General features: G+C 36.6%; 1 protein-coding gene across 7 annotated transcripts in view; it reads left to right on the forward strand.

The window, feature by feature from the left end:
* LOC145247988 (GTPase-activating Rap/Ran-GAP domain-like protein 3) overlaps nt 1-12850 on the forward strand; it is a 513715-nt gene that overhangs the window by 332439 nt on the left and 168426 nt on the right. For all 7 annotated transcript variants that reach the window (XR_013863317.1, XM_080109655.1, XM_080109653.1 and 4 more), the window contains exons 8-9: nt 3108-3183; nt 11099-11197. Coding sequence is in view for 6 of the 7 variants with exons in the window: in XM_080109655.1 (XP_079965781.1) it covers nt 3108-3183; nt 11099-11197 (175 nt within the window). In the remaining variant the exon portion in view is untranslated. The remainder of the gene's footprint in view (nt 1-3107; nt 3184-11098; nt 11198-12850) is intronic.

A 12850-nucleotide genomic window follows, 5' to 3' on the forward strand; every position in this document is an offset into this window, starting at 1 on the left:
CATGCGTGCAATTTCATATCTTATTTTTATTTTAATCTAATATCTTGCTTATTTTTATATATCTTTCATCCTCTCCTTTATTTATATATTCTATCTATTTATTTTTCTATTTTCTTTTCGATATCCTTCTTTCTCATTAAATAATATTAATAAACCATAATCAATCGATAATGATCATTTGAATCTCACTATCCCTCATCTGTTTCTGTTTCATTTTTTGTGTGTGTTTCATTCTCCTTATTTGTTCTTTTTGTATAGATAAATTTTTTGCTATCTCTATATCTACATATCTAGGGAGTAGAATTACACTACAGACCATTGCAATAAAGCATCAAAGGGCATCTAAATTCTCAAATTTCCTCATTCCACAAGCATATTATTTCTTGCAATAGCACACGATGTAGCATCCGCGTTTACATCCTTGTTTACGTCAGAAATCTGGGTAATCTCAGGATTTCCGAAGCACTCCTTATCTCTAAGCGCTAACCTTTTTCTTAATAACAGACTGGAATTAAGCTCCACCATTATCATCTTATTTGTTTTCATTTCTTTTACTGTTCCTTCTCATCTAATAAAAAACACTCAACAACGTCATCATAAAAGTCCAATATAATAATACAGGCAACGTATTAAAAAGAATAAAGGAGAGACTAAAATGAGAACAAATATAAATATAAAGAGGAGAGTAGAAAGGATGGATTGAAAGGTGAATAAATAATCAAACACCGACTGAAGATTAAATGTAATATAAAGATAGGAAAAAAATTTAATTACCAATTTTGTTTTTAATAATAATTTTATCTCACTGCTGATGCTATTCTCTATCTATATAAGAGCCAGGTACGTCCAAGGATGAAATACTGTTGCCACATCTGGGCAGGAGCTGCTAGAAAGGACTTGGCCTGCCTTGATAGAGTTCAAAATAGACTTCGTAGCCTTGTAGGAGATGTCCTTTTCTCTTCCTTGCAACCTCTATCTCACAGAAGAGATGTTGCGAGTTTGTCTCTGATGTATCGTTATTTTCATGGAAAGTGTTCGACTGAGCTTCAATCTATGGTCCCCCCTCGCCAAACTTTCACAAGAAACACTCGTCTAGCTGTAAACACTATCAATAATTCCCCCCACTCTTTATCTGTGCCTAAACCTAAACGTAGATTCCATGAACAAAGCTTTTTTATTAGAACTGCACGCCTGTGGAATTGTCTTCCGTTTTCCTGCTTTCCGGCTGACTACAATATGGCTGTCTTCAAGTCTAAGGTAAATAAGTTCTTGATGAGCCGTTCCATATAAGTTATCAAATTTACCAAATTTTCATTACTAATGATTACTATACTGTCCAATTTCTACTGTACACTCTTTAACCCTTATCCTTGAGTGGCCTCTTGGCCTTGATAATGTGGTGATGCCTATGTAAAAAAAAATATATATAAAAGAAAAAACAAAAATCAAATAAGGAGAATGAGGCACACACAAAATGAATACTGAAATTTGCATGATCATTGTCTACTGATTATTTATCATTGCCAGTGTAACATAAAACAATCCCCTGTAAAAATTATTCTTTTTTTGTTTCTATTAGAGAATAAAGACTATTTTTAAGATCGGATTTTTTCGATACTTATCAGATGATAAATATATCTAAAAACATTGCCGAACATATGAATTAACTTCGTGTGAAATTTGACTCACCTGTTTTGGAATCTATGAGGAAGGAACGCACACACACACACGCACACACACACACACACATATACACACACACATACACACACACACACACACAAAGTGACTTTTATATATTAGTAGAGATATTTAAATGAAACAAGATTAATTTCACGATATTCCTCAGTTTTGTGAATGTGTTATTTTTTTATATATTATTACCGTAGTTACCCAACGTGTAGCTTATTTCTTTTAGATTAAAATCTTTTATATTTCCACAACTTCCGATCTCTCTTTCTCTTTCTCCCATTTTTATCCTCTTTTTCACCCACTTTTTTCTCCTTATCTCAGTTTATTCCATTCTATTTTGACAAACAGACAACACCAATTTACGAGATACTTTCAATAAGTTTCAGACTTTTTTTCGTATGACCACTTTTATTGATAGTACACACATGAAACCCTAGTTCCTTCTGAAAAGTAAGCTCCTCCGGCTGCAATGCACCTGTACCGTTCTAACAATTTCTGGAAAGCGACATGGAAGTCCTATTATGTGACCGTGTCAATGAACCCCGTCACAGCCTCTTTCATCATCTTAATTCTATTTTAACGAGACCCTCTCAAGTTTTCCCTGAGCTTAGGGATTAACGAAATGTCACATAGAGCAAGGACTGGACTATAGGGAGGGTGAGGAACTTCATGCCGATCTTGGTAAAATAGAGTAGAGACAAAAATTGATAAAAACAATCACTAGAAACGAAAAAAAATATTTTCTGTTTGTTATCAGTTATTTATTATTCAAAAAAAAATATTTATTATTCAAAAAATATTTATTATTCAAAAAAAAATTTATTATTCAAAAAATATTTATTATTCAAAAAATATTTATTATTCAAAAAAAATTTATTATTCAAAAAATATTTATTATTCAAAAAAAATTTATTATTACAAAAAAAATTTATTATTCAAAAAATATTTATTCATGAAGCTTACCTTACAACGAGTGTTTTGAATTTTAATTGTTTTCAAGTTTCGTAAAACTGTCCTATAATTTATGCATTGTATTTTCTTCGAAACAATAAAAAGAATATTGCTTTCATTTTTCAATTAATTTTCCGTTAAATTATATTCGTTATAACAGAAATACAGTTTTAATTGAAAAAAATTTTTACAAGACTTCTGTTCGGCACCTTCTGACCTTTTACATAAACTGAACGGAAATTTTCGACAATAGCACGGTCTTTACTCTACATAAATACCCAATCCCGTAAATAAATTACTTCTAAGAGTCGGACGTTAAGTGAAACTGCAGTTAAATGTTACTATAAACCAAAATGTGTTAGTCATCATTGTCTTTACTTGTTATATATATATATATATATATATATATATATATATATATATATATATACACACGTTATTTTTCTGATTTTTTATTTTTTCAGGGATCCGTAAATTTCAAATTTGGTGTTCTGTTCGCGAAAGAAGGACAGACTTCAGATGATGACATGTATTGCAATGGTACGTACTCCTCTTTTCAATTGCATTTTAGAATGTATATATTTATACCCTAGTATCTATAACGTATGTACGTACGTACGTACGTGTGTCACGGTTTCCAGGTTATTAATTATTCGATCGAGGAATCCTATTTATTAAAAAAGCAGGACGGAAGATGATAACATATCACGAACATTCAATTAATACATAGATACGCCAATGTAATGTTCGCAGCATCCTACCACTCCCATGTTCCACTCTAATTAAATAGGATCCATCAATCACCAAAAACGCAATGTCAAAAAAAAAAAAATGAAATAAAAACAAATGATAAATGATGTCGTTTTGGAGCCGTACGTGAAATAGAAATATACCTTCTTGGTCTTCTGGCTAGAATTCAAAGGTAGTATCTGTTCTGTGTAAAGATATTATAATGATATCGCAGAGTTTCCGTTCGTCCCACATACTCTTATAAGGATATTAGAGATAAACAATAATAACCAGATATATTCTGAAACGACATTAACCAGATTAACCAGATTACTTAAATAAATTATTTTACAGTATTAACAAAAGGGCTACAATAATATCGCGGGATCTCCTTTCATGCTGAACGTCCAGCAGCATTATATCACATATGAAAGATGCTGCTGTGGAATTTCCACAGGTCCTGCTAGTCTTTTAATTCTTATTCATCTCAAACAAGGCACATTGCCACTTGAACGTAAAAGCCATGTTTACAAGGGCAGTATACAGGGAGTGGAGAAGCGAGACGTCTGTTCACATTACATTTAAATTTCTGCAAATTAGTAGGAGACAGGGGGGGAATTCTAAAACCCAGCTATACGTAGAAAAAAGCTGTTAGAGTACAAGTCTTTTTTAGTATTTAGGGTTTTCTACAATAAAAGGGTGGGATTAAGCTGTTTGTCAGGTTTGTCAGGTTTGTCGGGGGTATTACGTCGAGGGGGTACAGGTGCTACGAGATCAGCAGAACATATTCCATTAAAGAACTTGCAAAATAGGCACAGAGATGCGACAAGGATTAGAGCTTGATTCATAGTGCGGGACTTATTATATTGGAGAAATAATCTAGTAGTCGATGTCTCAACCCAGATGTGTGCCTAATATGAACTTTCATAAATCTGGGGCAATATGCATGGTGGAAAGTCACTCAAAGAAAGGTTAACTGGTGAAAGATGGCAGTGCGAATGAAACTTAGCAATAGATTTCAAGAATACCTTGATTCTCACACTGGTTTTTAGCGGGCAGAAATCAGACCTTGTAGTGTGGAATGAGGAAAAAGGATGGAATTATATTAGAGCTGAATGTACCCTACGAGGACATTTTTTTTAATTGCCAAAGACCGAAACTATGAACAATCTGAAAAAAAGGATAGAATATGGAATCTGATCATTTGGCGGTGGAAGCTTGAGGATATGTTCAGCAAGAGCTAATAAATATACTGTGAAACCGTTTTTGTTGTACAAACCCAGAAGTAAAACAAAAAAAAACTATCTGAAAAACGTACAAAAAGCAGCAGAGAAAACGTCATACAGGATCTTGTCAAAATGAAACGACGACTGTTAGACAGAAAGTTAGGTTTACACCAGTACCACTACGACCTTCTGTTGAAGAGGCGTGCCCTTTCAGAGAGGCAATAAAGGAGTATGGGGCCGAAAATAGGAAGTGGTTCCTCCTGGATATCTTGGTACTGGATCCGATTGCGGAGCTGTTAGCTCAACTGCATTGTGGGCAGTGAATACAAATAAGAGAATATCCATTAACCGAGCTTTTTAAATAAATTCTAACCAGGGAAAGCCAATACCATGGGGCTTGAGATCTTGAGCCCGTTGTACAATGGGGGAAGAGGTGACTGGTTACTTTTAATGCATCCAAAACCAAGCTTCTATCTTTACATCATTAACGCTCTGATCCCTATCTGATATCAATTGAAATGGATGGCTTTCGTCTTGGGGAGGCTCCATGTTTTGACAAGCTTCTAGTATTGACCTTGCCCTGATCTGAAATGGAAAACGTACATCAAGTCTGTTGCCAAGGTCGCTGGAAAAATGGTTGGATCCTTCTACCGCTCCAGTAGATATCTCACTGCTGATGCAATTCTCTATCTATATAAAAACCAAGTACGTCCAAGGATGGAGTACTGCTGGCATATCTGGGTAAAGGCTGCTAAAACAGCCTATCCTGCCTTGACAGAGTACAAAATAGACTTCGCGATTTAGTGAGGGATGCCCTTTTCTCTTCCCTGCAGCCTTTCTTCCACAGAAGAGACGTTGTGAGCCTGTCTTTGTTTTATCGTTATTTCCATGGCAGGTGCTCGTCTGAACTCCAATCTCTGGTCCCCCTCGCCAATCTTTCACGAAAAACACCCGTCTAGCTGAATCCACTGTCAGTAATTTCCCCCACTCTCTTCCGTTTGCCTGTTTCTCACCTGACTACAACTTGGATGTATTCAAGTCCAACATAAACAAGTTCCTTTTGAACCGCCCCCTTAAGTAAGACACTTTATCAGATCTCCATTACTAACGATTACTACGATATTGTTCCATTGATTACTGTACACGCAATAACCCTTATCCCCGAGTGGCCTTCGGGCCTTGATAAGTGGTGACTTCCATGCAAAAAAAATCCCTGTAAGCTACAATATAATTGTCTCCAAAACAAATCTCAACAAGTACGTGTCATAATCCTCATAAGTCGTCAAATAGTGTTTATTTAAGTCTCTATTTTTAATCCTCTCATAATATTTTTCATCACTCAACTGTCAATCCAGTCATCTCGTTAACCTTCATCCTTGAGTGGCTTTTTAGCATTGATATGTGGTACGGCATTAATAAACGAAATCTGGTTTTTATGATCAATTTGTATTAGTAATGTTTTGTCTGTGTTATTTTTCTGCAATAATTGCCACGTTTATATGCAAGTGCGTGCATGCTAACATAAGATCGCTTTTGTTAAAGCTTGATTTAAGAGATAGGGGTGACTGTCGCAACAGAAATAATATTTCTTGAAAAGAAAATGCATTTAAAAATTGCCTGACGTGTGTCGATTACAAAACGATATGAGAACGAGAAAACTCTTTTTCCCTCCAATTCATAATCCCCCCCATTGCAGAGTGTTTTAACTATATCCGTCTCATTAAAAACCATCTTCGAGTTGACTCGAAGCCTTAATTTATTAATAACAAAAGAGCCTATCTTGTTCACTATATTTGTGAGTTGGTATTGACCACCGGCTTGCAAGAGTATTAACACCGCGTTTTACATTTGCTAGTCTCAGACTTTGGAATTTCTCCCCATGTACCTTTTTCCCTGGTTGTACTGACGTGCATATCTTCAAATGTAATGTGAACAGACATCTCGCTGCTCAACCTTCAAGTGACGGCGTACCTCGTTTGAGATAGAGTAATCGCAATTGTTAAGTATATTGTATCACCATGGAAGTGATCTCGGATAGAACCAAAATTGCAATAAAAGTGTAAAAGCTCAACATGGCACTTAGTTATTTTTTTAATTAATTTATTTATTGCGCACTATTATCCTCATCCTTGTTGTTGTTTCACGACGTTTCGGCCAACTATTCCTCTGGCCTTCATCAGATTATAACCGCGACGGGATAGGAACTCCGAATCTCCTAACTGCATCCTCAGCAATTATTGCCATCCATAGTTGTAGTCGTCTCACCAGGTTTTGGCCAAGTAAGCCTCTGACCGGCTTTGGGTAGGATATATATATATATATATATATCTTCAGACAGTTCTCACCACGAAACGTAAAGATTCAACCTCTCTATCCACTGCACCACGGGCCCCGAAGGACGATCAAGTTTGGATTTTTTGGTTTTATAAATCCACACTTATTCATTATCTGATTTTCCATGGTCGGGTCCGTACCGAATGGTATATATATTATTTCATTTGAATTCATTATTAAGATATAATGTTTTTGTCGCGCAGGTGTGTATAACTGCTTACATATATAAATTCAGTTCAACGGACATATACCATTTTATCAACAAGTATTTCCTGAACAACAAATGAAGGGAACATATTTCATTTATCTGAGGCCTTGGTTGATGAATCTGACAAAAGCTGAAATGAACATTCCTTTCAAATAAACGACCAGAAATCTCCGGTTGTATTTTCACACAGCTTTAATTCCAGATGTTTTTTATTGGAAGATTGCACCCCTCTTTAGATTTTGCTCCCCCCGTACAGAGCTTTTTTGTTTTGTTTTTTTTACACAGTGATCACCACTTATCAAGGCCCGGAAGCCACTCAGGGATAAGGGTTATTGCAAGTACATTAAGGTAGTGAGGAGATTTGCTGAAGTGTTTACTTAAGGGGGCGGTTCATTAGGAATTTGTTAACATTGGACTTGAAGACATCCAAGTTGTAGTCCGGAGGGAAGTAGGCAGACGGAACAGAGTTCCACAGGCGTGCAGTTCTAGGAAAGAAGTTTGTTCATGGAATCCGCGTTTTGATTTAGGCACAGATATAGAGTGGGGGAAATTTTTCACAGTGAATTCAGCTAGACGGGTGTTTTTCGTGAAAGATTGGCGAGGGGGGACCAGAGATTGGAGTTCAGACGAGCTCCTGCCATGGAAATAACGATAAAACAAGGATAGGCTCGCAACGTCTCTTCTGTGGGAGAGAGGTGGCAGGGTAGAGAAAAGGGCATCCCCCACTAAGCCACGAAGTCTATTTTGTACTCTGTCAAGGCAGGATAGGCTGTTTTTAGCAGCTCCTGCCCAGATATGGCAACAGTATTCCATCCTTGGACGTACTTAGCTTTTATATAGATAGAGAATTGCATCAGTAGTGAGATATCTTCTGGAGCGGTAGAAGGATCCAACCATCTTTCCAGCGACCTTGGCAACAGACTTGATGTACGTGTTCCATTTCAGATCAGGAGTAAAGGTCAAACCCAGGAGCTTGTCAAAACACAGAGCCTCACCCAGACGAGAGCCATCCATCACAATTGATGCCAGCTGGGGATCAGAGCGTTGATGATGTAAGGATAGGAGCTATTACAACGGTCATACTCTCTCTGTCCGTCCCGTCTCCCAGCACTCTCCAACTGTCATTTCACTACACAAAGATCTAACGAGTGACTTAGCAGTCGCGTTTTCTCTCCCCAGTGTTATTCTTTTTATTATTTCCACTAAATTCTTTCCTTGATTGTTTCTCACTTGACCTAAATATTTTAGTACACATTCCTTTCTTTTTAAACCTTCTCTCCGCATACTTTTTTTTCGATAGAACAGTTAACAAAATGATAATAATTTTCGTTATCCAACATTTGAACTTTTTATTAATGGTCGACTTTCCTAAATCGTCTATAAGCAAAGAACCCGGCACTCTGTAGTGCATTCTAACAATACGCCATTCACGGTCTCCTTTTGAGCGATGCGCGAACACAAGTTTTTTTTCCCCCACTTCATTCTTTTCTTAATTGTTTCCAAGTTAACTTAAATATTTTACTAAACATTTCTTTCTTTCAAAACATTCTCTCTGTATACCTTTTTTTTTCTATATAACTTAAGAAAATCATAATAATGTTCGTTAGATAACATTGTAACCTTTTAATAATAATACTTGTCAATTTTGGTTAATATACTATCAGGAAGGCAATCTGGCGTCTCTTCCGCATAATGCAACAGTTGTACATTCATTTAATTTTGTACAATGTTGGATTGAACTTAACTTCTAAGTTTATTCATTAATTAACGTTATGTATAGGTATTAACCTTCGAGCAAAGATCATAATGTAGTATTGGTTTTGATGCTACATTTTTTTCTGTTCTCACTCATTGAAGAAGAAATCTTTCATGACTGAGACAATTTTTATTTTTGTTCGTATCCAGAGTGCTCCTTTTGGGGGAGCTGTATTTTTTCCACAATAAAACCCGACCTTGTGTATAACTCTGCCCTCGTGGGAAGGCAAGTAAATAGGAATGTTATATATAAGTAGATACTTGAATTGTCTGACGGACATTGTAACGATTTCTTTGACAGCATAATTGTTATGTTAAGTTCTACGTAGATCAAACATATCAAGATTGAAAAACATTTATGAGCGAATCTGATCTTCTTGAATATGTCAAGACGCTGAGAAAAAATAAAATATTACGATTGAAGGTTGGGGTTTAATTGCTTGATATCTGATATCGTTGTAAGAAGTGAAATAAAAAAAAACATCATCGTAATGGCGTCGATTTATTTGTGTTTACATCGTGTTATAAATATATAGAGTGAAATAAATGGGAAGAAGGAAAAAGAAATAGAGAGAAGGGGGAAGTAGAAAGTGAGAGATAGGGGCGGTGAAAGGAGTGATAGAAAGCAGAGAGAGAAGGAGGGGGGATAGAGTTTGGGAGTGAACGAAGGCGCAAAACAGTGAGTGAGAGAAATAGAAGAGAGAAGAGGAGAGTAAGAGATAGAGCGAGGGTGTGATAAGAATTGGAAGAGGACAAAAAGGAACACTAGGGAGCGGATAATGAGAGATGTGGGAGAGCGATGGTGAGAAGAAGAGAGTGAGAAATAGAAGAGAGAAGAGTGAGAAGGGGGTTGCAGAAAGAAGACGTAGTGAGAGAGACGGAGTAGGAAGGAAGAACGAGGGGCGAGGGATTGACGCTGTCACGTCTATAGAATATCAAGATTTCTATCTGACTTGTTATATCAAATCATGTTGGTGTTATGGGTTTAAATGGCAATAAGAACGATGTAACACAGAATTTTTAGGAAATTTTTAGGTATTCATATATATTATAGGCAAAGCGAGTTGAGCAATACCATTCCCCAACGGTAGGGCGTTTGCCCCCGACCTGCTTGGTCGCGTGCCAATCTCTGATTCTAGGCACCGGTACTCGATACCTGAAGTGACGTTACCAGAGGAAGTGACGTCATGAGATAGTCCATTAATCCCATGAAGGGGCGTCTCCAACAGTTGGAAGAGGTATGAGCCCGAAATTTATTCCCTCCCCCGCCCACTGTACAGATGACGTTTATTAATATTTACCTCAATGCTACAAAATTTTACTTGGTAACGGAAGTGGTTTCCTTAACTTATCCTTTCATTTGTATCAGTTTGACAAGAAAGTGTTTGCGGTTTTTAACTTTTAAATTCAGATGAGCAAAATTTTATTGGTCGAAATAAGCATCACCGGAATCAAAACACTTTTTCCAACGCAAAACAACTATATGTATATATGTATATATATATTTTTTTACACGGTGGTTACCACTTATCAAGGCTCGGAAGCAACTCAGGGATAAGGGTTATTGCAAGTACAGTACGTTAGTGTGGAGATTTAATGAAGTGTTTACTTAAGGGGGCGGTTCATTAGGAATTTGTTAACGTTGGACTTGAAGACATCCAGGTTGTAGTCAGGTGGGAAGCAGGCAGACGGAACGTTATACCAGCAACGTTAAAAAAAAACTTGCGTTCTGGTGAAGATGAACGTTTCTGATATCACTTAGGTTTTTTAAGCATTTCTCACGCAGTTGCCGAGATAATTGAAAAAAGTGGTAGTCAGTAGATGAGAGGTCTAGAGAGTATGGCGGATGCGGCATTTTCGTAACCCAATCAATTCAACTTTTGAAGGGTCGGTTTAGCAACGTGCGATCGGACATTGTCGTGAAAAATAGGGCTTTTTTCTGTTGACTATCAGCTTAGAAAATTACATATCCGTGATTTGGTGATAAAACGGCTGTTAATAATTGCTTGTATTTCAAATGAAAGTGATAAGTGTGTCTAATTCCTTTTCTTTGTTTCTTTGCGACTGTTTCTTCATACAACGTGTTGGGTCCGAGTGAAAATGTTACGGGACCATTACAGCAATGCTTTTATAAAAAGTGATAGTCTTTTATGAACTAAAAATGTTGTTATTGTATCTATGTTTGTTTTTTATTTGATTACAGAGGAAGGCAATAGCGACTTCAACCGATTCCTTGATTTTCTTGGCGATAAAGTCCGCTTGAAAGGATGGGATCGCTTTAAAGGCGGTCTCGACGTCAAAAGTAAGTCTACGACATTATTTCCTTTTATATTTGATGTATACTCAATTAGGTTACACGGTCCTATAATTAGAGCATCAAATAATTTCTTTTTACAAGGTGCATATTTTGAATATCAATTATAACACAAGAAATGTAGGGATGCATGTAATTCTTGGAACTGTAACCAGTACAACATTTAAACCAGTTTTAAAGATATTAGTATGGCGCCCATTTTTCTCTATACACTGAATTAATTGAACTCTCATGTTTCGAACTCTTTCCGGCATATCGATGGGTATGTTAGCGACAGCTCGACGAATGTTGCTTTTCGGGTGATTTAAGGTGCTACGACAATCGACTGCCGGCAAGGAACACGACCACTAGGGGCAATGTCTACGGAATGCACGTTGCGTTGCGAAAAATGGCTTAACTGCGAAAGCGTGTTCCATCTTCGTCCACTCCATGATGCTCACTGGGGTTCTTGAAAAATAAACAAAAAATAAATAATAATAATAATAATAATTAGAAGAAGAAGAAGAAGAAGAAGAAGAAGAAGAAGAAGAAGAAGAAGAAGAAGAAGAAGAAGAAGAACCAAACTGTATCTCCCACCCTCTCAAATAATTCCATCCCTTCCAACCTTGAAGCAACCATCGCTTTAGGATGTCAAATTAATATAAGCAAGTTCCTCTGAGCCACCTTATATAAGAGCAGTGTTTACTGCATAATTACTTCGAAGAAAACGTATCAAAAATATACAACGATTTTTCATGAGCTGGAAAAAATGGTATCCAAACAAAAATTGATTGATTTGAAAAAAAATAAATACAAGCACTATTTTATTGCGTAGCCAAAAATGATCAAAATTATGGAAATAACTAGCAAGGTGATCCGACGTTTCCCGGCATTTAATGATGATCAAGCACATGAGAACCTCCGTGTGACATTTTATAAAAATCGGCTCAGGCATTCAGCCATTTTCGTGTCCAGAGGGATCTAACACACACACACACACATACACACAAACACGCACACACACAGGCACACACATACACACACAAACACAGGCAAACACACACAAATATTTATAATCAGTGCTATTATATGTCTTATCTTATAGATTTTTAAAAATGAAATTATTTGCTGACCAATTTATAGGATAGTGTTTGGTTGTTTGGTTGCTTTTGTTTTACGGCATATCAACCCTTTTCAGGTTATTTAATGTCGAATCCAAAGATTTTGAAGAAAAATGTTTTTAATAGAATATATTTGTTGTTTTCACGTCGGTTTCTATTCAACCCATAGTTGGGACCCTAACAGGTACTACTACTCCGGGTCAGAGTGGACCTGGGAGCAATGGTAATTAAAGGGTGGCTCAACACTCCCCAAAGCCCACAAGCTGGGGCCTCACCAGTGGATATAGTTTAAGGTCATATCCAGGACCATAGGATAGTGTGACCTACTATATATATATATATATATATATATATATATATATATATATATATATATACGATGATTGCAACGTCTTGTCAGACGAGTGCCACTCCCTCAGACATTTAAAATTCATGAGCCCAAATGCCTGAGGGAGTATCTATACAAAGATGATGTTACAGAGTCTTAGCTTTGTACGACAGCTAAGTCTCTCTCTCGGTTCAAAATGTTGAGATCCAGCAA

Source organism: Euprymna scolopes, chromosome 26 (assembly GCF_053919585.1).
Source record: "Euprymna scolopes isolate OS-2025 chromosome 26, ASM5391958v1, whole genome shotgun sequence".
NCBI classification, from domain to species: domain Eukaryota; kingdom Metazoa; phylum Mollusca; class Cephalopoda; order Sepiida; family Sepiolidae; genus Euprymna; species Euprymna scolopes.